This window comes from Buceros rhinoceros, unplaced genomic scaffold (assembly GCF_000710305.1).
Source record: "Buceros rhinoceros silvestris isolate BGI_N320 unplaced genomic scaffold, ASM71030v1 scaffold25393, whole genome shotgun sequence".
NCBI lineage: Eukaryota > Metazoa > Chordata > Aves > Bucerotiformes > Bucerotidae > Buceros > Buceros rhinoceros.
In genome coordinates, this window is record NW_010405814.1 from 593 (window position 1) to 7,465 (window position 6,873).

Genomic DNA, 6,873 nt, shown 5'->3' on the forward strand with positions numbered 1-6,873 from the left:
CTGTTTAAATACTAAATGCTTAATACTAGATGCTTAAATACTTAATGCAGGCACACAGAGTTTTGTTAGTCAATGGGAAAACAATGAATATGCAGTTTAATTCTTTTAGTGAAGCTAAGTTGCACCTATTTTGTATTTACTGCTGAGCTTTTCTTGAAAACCTACCTCCTGGCCTCTCTTTCTAGGATAATGCACTGAAGGTTTCAGGGAATTATGTCAGTAGCAACTTCTGGGACTCAGCTAATGCCTTGGAGTGTTTTTCCTGGACTACCTCACCTGTGCTGCAGGTCTTGAGGAATATTCCTGTACCAAACAGGAATAGTTCAGGCCATGTCCCATATGCATAATTAAAATTAACATAAATAATGTAGGGTCAGTGATCTAGCAGTAGTGGAACTCATAAGACCACTATGGTTTTTCTCCCTTACCTTAAAGGTTTTTTTAAAAGCATGCACTTTTTTTCTCTTTAGCAGGTAGGAAGAATGAAAGGAAGGGAGAATGAAAGAATGTTGAACCTTTTTGTTTGGCTGTATGATGGAAGGAAACAGGACAGAGAACCTCTGCAATAGATCATTCGGATGGCTTCAGCGACAAGAGAATGATGCTAAACCATGGCTCTGGAAACTTTCTAATTGCTTTTCTGCTGCTGAAAAGTCTTTGCCTTGCAGTGCGAGAACGGTAATTTGCTGCTTTACTAAAAGCCTAGTTGATATCCTGGTACAGAGCGGTGCAGCTGATGGTGCTGTTACTGCTCACTGAAGTGGGTGAGTGAGGAGGGGAGGAGGAAACAGCATTGAAAAATCTGCCTGGGAAATTAAGGTCTTGTGTTAATAGCACCCTCATCACTGTTGGTGAAGCAGGCAAGTTGGTTTGCTTGACAGGCTTTACTCTTTAGCTCTGTTTGGAGTAATGCAACTGACTGCTTAAAAAGTGTATAAGGCAGCTTCTTGAAAGTTGTGTGACTTTATTGCTGAAGAGTAGAGAAGTAGTCTTCATGCTTCCACGTTTTTATCAATTTAGTTTGGAAGCAAATTCAGAACTTTCTGAGTTGTTACTATGTAGTGGTTATGGCAATTGTGGATACCTTTCTTCATGAATGTCTAATTTTTCCTTGTTTCCATTTCTTTAAATGTTTCATTTGTCACTAGATATGATTCTATACATTTAAGATGCAAAGTGCTAAGGAGTTTAAGGAATAGGTCAACATAATGACTTACTTGAGCAAGCCGCAGTGGTTAAGTAACACTCATTCACACATGTTCCATCTGACTTTCAGTAAAAAGTGGGGGAACAGATAGGTGTGTATCCTGTGGGGTTGCTGTTCTCATGTGTCAGGGGTTAGGAAGAGAGCTGGCACAAATTCTGGAATTTAACAGTAAACCGGCTCTAGGTGGAGTTTTGGCAGAGTGTATTTTCAATTCAGAAGACGTGGCATCAGGTGGAAAGGAATGGTCTTGAGCCTGGGCAATCAATTTTTTGTTACTGTGTAGTAGAAGGTGCATTAAATTCCACTGTGAAAGTGAAAGTTCCAAAGTACTGGCCTAAAGCTCAGGAACAATGATTTGTCTGACCTTCACTGTTCTGGTGCTTATAACCTGGCTTAGTTTTCATGACAGCCATTTTAAAAAAGCTGTATTTCTGTCTATACCTTTATGTCTGTACATTTTGATATCGTAAATCCAAGTAGGTAAAAAGCACTTGTATAGTTCTTGTGAAAACTGTCTTCTCTGTCTTCTGTTAGTTTACCTGCTTGATATAATTTCTAACTTAGAAAAGTCTTAGTCTTGTAACTCATTACTTCCAAAACTTTAATACAATTTTAAAGTCTTTATTCAAAGTTTATTACTTATGTACCTCCAAACTGGGTGTTTCTTACTTTACATCATATCCATCTATGTTTGCTCTTACAAGAAAGAAAAATCTTTTTTTGCTTTCTGGTTGCAGAGTATCTCTCAGCCTAACAGTTCTCTGCTTTTCAAATTCTGTTTTACACACCCATTGCTACTTGGTTTATAGCTTTGTTTTATTGCTTCCAAAGTCCGCTGATACTAATATACCTTAGGCTAGCACACATAACTGATATGTTTCTTTTAATATTTTACTTGTCCAGACAGTGAGGTCATAAATTTAGACTGTTATAATTTATAATTACTATGTTTGTATGCTGTGAAATTGTTGATTCATTTATGTATCTAACTGAGCTTTATTTTTGCAGAAAGATTACATGGAGAACAAGAAAGCTGCTGTAGAACTGAAGGATACTTCATCTCACAATGCTGGCTCTAAACTGTTTCCAACAGTACCGCTTCCTGATGTCCATCCTCTCCAGCAACAGCAAATACAGCTTTCACCTGGCCCGAAAGTAAGCTGCTGTGCTCATGGCTCTGACTCCTCTTGTACTCCACAAATGCATTGTGGTGGTGGTGGTGGTAACTTGATTCACCCTGGCACAATATTAGACTCGAAAAGCACTGGGACGATTACTTGTCAAGTAGGGTCAGGATTTGCTTATCAATCTGCATCTTCACTGAAGAACCCTTCAGCTAGAAGCAATTTGGCAGGCGTTGCGAGCGAGTTCCCTGGAATGTGCGTAGATAACAGTGTATCTTCCTGTCAACATCTGCCCTGTTGTGGAAAACTCCACTTCCAGTCCTGTCATGGTAATGTGCACAAACTGCATCAGTTTCCAGCCCTTCAGAGCTGCACATCTTCTGGCTATTTTCCTTGTTCTGAATTCACAAGTGGGGCTGCAGGCCACTTGGATGAGCATATTGCACAGTCGGAGCTAACATCACGTGTGTGCGCCAACCCTTTGCACCTAAACATGGCACCTTCTGTTTGTTTAAAGGGCTCTCACTACTGCAGTGACTGCTTGAGCAAGGTTTGTACACATCGTGTTTCTCATTCATTAAGAGTGGCATATGGTTAATGTGGAAATAATGTTATTTGAGCAAAACACCAGTTTCCTTGGGTTGCAGCTTACATCTTCCTAGTCGGTGATGCTTGCGTGGTCTAGGTGTACTAGATACCTCAGAAACGAGATCTTCAAAAAGGGTAAGGTTTCAGTTGGATAGGCAAGAGAGGCTATCACATCGTTTAGCTCACAGGGATCTCTGATGTAAGCAGAATTTTGACAGGCTTTGAAAGACAGTTATGTCCTCCTGACAGCTCCAGTTAAAGTGTTCCATAGTAGTAGCTCTTGGAAAAGGCTGATAACACTGAACTTGTACCCTTTTGGGCAGCTGGTCAGTGAGATCCATTTGTAAGTTGGTGAAATATCTGATGCTATAAGGATGTAATATTACTGGTTTGATAGATCTCAGTTCAGTCTTCCCAAATTTGTGATTTCTACTTCAATACCCATTCAGTGTACTAGAGAACTGAATAAAACTGTGCTGAATTTTAATAGGAATTTCAGCTGAATGAATGTACTTAACTTTGCAAGGTGTGTGACTTAAACTTCCCAGTTCGAGTTTCCAATGTAAAAGTGAAATGTCTTCATTTCAATTAACTAAATGGAGAATTTGATATGTTTGGAGTTATGACTGCTATTTTGGGGAGGAGAGGGGTGATTGAACCTTGTACTCTGCATTGTGCTGATTTCACATGCTAGAGTTTTTTAGAATGTTTTAGTACTTCTTAAAGATGGCACGTCTTGGTGTGCCGTGTTTAACAGAATCTTTCCTTACATTTGGGAAACTAGAGCTGAGTATGCTGGGAAAGACTCTAGGAGAGAAGCTTACTTCATGTGGTGATAATGTCGGTGACTTTGTAGAGTACATCTGAACTTGCATTTGTTGCAGAAGGGAAACTGAGTGTCTCTAGAGTGGAGTTGTTTGTGTTCATATTGTGTACTAAATGAACACCTGTTCTGAAAAATTGTCTCAACAGCCAACCAGAAACAGCCTAGCTGATCCTGCTAAAATCTGGCCAAATATTCCTCCGCCAAGTGCACAGACTGCACCTGTTCCTATCCCAATCTGTAATGGCTGTGGAACCAAAGGAACAGGAAATGACAAGAGTTTGCTACTGGCGAGCAGCCTTGGCAAATCACCGCAGAAATATGGTAAATGGCGTTTGTTTGAGAATTGCACTTAGTGGATGTCCTTCTTAAATACTGTTGCTCATTAAGAGTTACCCTAAATCACACCGTTCTCTGGGATCTTCTATAATGTCGTAGAAGACTAAAGAATACAGAAATACCTTGTTTGTTTTGCGAAGTTGCAGCTTGGGTTTGTCTGTTCTGACTATCTACTTAACTTACTGTATTGTTTGCATAGAGTTTTGATTATTTTTACCATTTTAAGAACTAGAAAAAGGAGTTCTAAGGACTTGGAAGGTATTTTGTTCTGGTGGCATATAAAGAAATTATCTTCAGCCATAACTTGACAGCGTTTTCTTAGCCTGTAGTGCCTGTGTCACTCCATATGCAGTAAAGGTGTAAAGTTTATAATTGCAGTATAGCTGGTTTTGTGCTCTTGAGGAACATACTGTGTGAAATAATGACACGATCTTTTCTGTGGTGCTAGTACTGCTTGAATTACAAAATCATAGCTAGTATGAGACCTACCAACTCTTAAAGTCAGAATAAGAAACTGGATAGTTTTACTATCAAGACTACACCCATTTTAAAGTGCAACTCCCTGATTAAGTGTCCTTACAAAATGCAATTCCAGTGAATCTTGTAGGAGAGTAACTAGCCAACATATATGCGAACAAATATGACATTTGTCTGCTGTGTTTAATTTTATATTCTCAACTTTAATTCTTAGCTTGTTTTTTGACTTGTGAGGATTCTGTGTCATTCAACATGTTTCTTCTACAATTTTTTTCTGGAGTGGAATGGACATATAATGTTAATTCAAAATTGAAGAGATATACAGAGTGCTGAAACACCATAAACTTTATTTGCACTTCTTAGACTGTAATAGTAAAATCTCAGCTTCGCTCCCCTGAACTGTAGCATACATTTGTGTTTGTTCCATACTGCCTTAATCTTCAGCAACCAGTGTTGCTGTACCGGTAATGACATCCGCTTTTGTTTAGATTCTTTGTCTAATGGACACTGTAAATTTAAACACCTTCCATGTTTCACTTCTGTTATGACACATACCTGCTGAGCGTAGTGTGACACAACTTCAGACCAATTTCATGGTATGTGTCCCCTCAGCATTGAGAACACTCTTTAAAATACGTTATATGGTTGTTTGTGAGTTTAAAAGTAAAGTTGAAGGTGTCCTATGTCTTTATTCTATCTTTAACAGTGACTGAACTTCTAAGACTGTTTTTTTTAGATTCCTTAAAAAGATAAAGGAATTTAAGATTCCTGCAGGTGGTTCTCTAAAACAAAGCTTCTCATGTGCAAAGTTTTCATAGTATGGTAAGTTTAACCCATTTGGCAGATTAAAATGAGCTGTGTTCTTAACCTGCACAGGGTCTCCAGAGGTTGCAATGACAGGCCAAGTTCTGGAAAACTTGCCCCCCATTGGAGTCTTCTGGGATATTGAGAACTGTTCAGTTCCCACTGGCCGTTCAGCTATAGCAGTTGTACAGAGGATACGTGAAAAGTTTTTTAAAGGTCACAGAGAGGCAGAGTTCATCTGTGTGTGTGACATTAGCAAAGAAAATAAAGAAGTTATTCAGGAGCTAAACAACTGTCAGGTATTGAAACACAATCTACTTGCTGCTCTTGTGTGAGAATTGGAGTGCTCTGTGTTAACAGTGATTGCTGTTCACTGAAGCTTTGTTAGTTTATCTAGTGCATGAGCTTATTAGTTTATGGGTGTGGTTTAATGCTGAATTTTCCTGGTGTGATACTTTTCAAAACTTAAACTATGTTCTGTTACATGTAGGTTTCATGCAGTAATAAGTAGTGGTAGCATTTCTAGTGTTATCCTTCAAATCTGTCACTAAACCATTAACCTCTAGAAAACTATGTTTCTGTGAACTTCACTTTTTAACTTTTGTTAGTGAATACTGTGCTAATGACTGAGGACACTTGTAAATTAGTGCTGTTAATTAGGGCACCTTTACCACTACATTTTTTTTTCCCTATCAGTACCTTTTGGGTTTTGGTGGGTTTTGGTCAGGTTTCTAAGTCAGAAATGGTATTTTTTGTTCAGGTTTTAAGTCAGAAGTTCCCTCAGGTTGACAGTTTATCCGCTATGCGAGGTAAAATGAATTGATAGCAAGTACTTCCTGTGTTTATCACCCCTCTGTCAAATGAGGGCTTGTGGGATGTTTTTAAGGTATGTAAATAACAGCAGAAGCTATTCTAAGATACTGCTGAACAACTAGGGTTGAAGTTCATTGCTCATTAGGGTTTGATATTCATACACATTGTATTTCATGCATATGTGCGTTTTTTATCTAAAAAGGAACATGTGGAAGCTTGTACTTAAATTTAATGTTTTTTAAAATTAACATATCAAGCACAGCTCACATCTGAGCTCTTCTTGAGAGTGTATCTGTGTTTTTCCACAGGTGACTGTTGCACACATCAATGCTACAGCAAAGAATGCTGCTGATGACAAACTCAGACAGAGTCTTAGGAGGTTTGCTGATACACACACTGCTCCTGCCACTGTGGTTCTTGTGTCAAGTAAGTGTTTGGGGTATTCATCTACAGTGTGGAATTCACTTCCTCTCCTCACTAGTGCTTCTGCATGGCGCTGTTCTGCTTTTCAAGGGTTGTGTTCGGAGTCAACCTTAACTGATTTGCTCAAGAATTACTACTAATGTCAGTGGCAGCAAGGGGCAAGTAGGGGCAATAAGATGAGAACTTGGCTCTGTTAAATCAGCATTGGAATATAATGTCTTGTTGAGTATCAGTAGGTGTGTGTGTAAAAGCTGTCTAAAGATACACTGCTTCAG

The 6,873-nt window shown here is 38.9% G+C and overlaps 1 protein-coding gene across 1 annotated transcript in view; it reads left to right on the top strand.

Moving 5' to 3' along the window:
* Positions 1–468: 468 nt before the first annotated feature.
* KIAA0430 (KIAA0430 ortholog) overlaps positions 469–6,873 on the top strand; it is a 22,432-nt gene continuing 16,027 nt past the window's right edge. Inside the window, exons 1-5 of the mRNA XM_010133877.1 lie at positions 469–678; positions 2,216–2,881; positions 3,892–4,066; positions 5,435–5,661; positions 6,484–6,601. Coding sequence (XP_010132179.1) covers positions 532–678; positions 2,216–2,881; positions 3,892–4,066; positions 5,435–5,661; positions 6,484–6,601 — 1,333 coding nt within the window. The 5' untranslated portion in view covers positions 469–531. The remainder of the gene's footprint in view (positions 679–2,215; positions 2,882–3,891; positions 4,067–5,434; positions 5,662–6,483; positions 6,602–6,873) is intronic.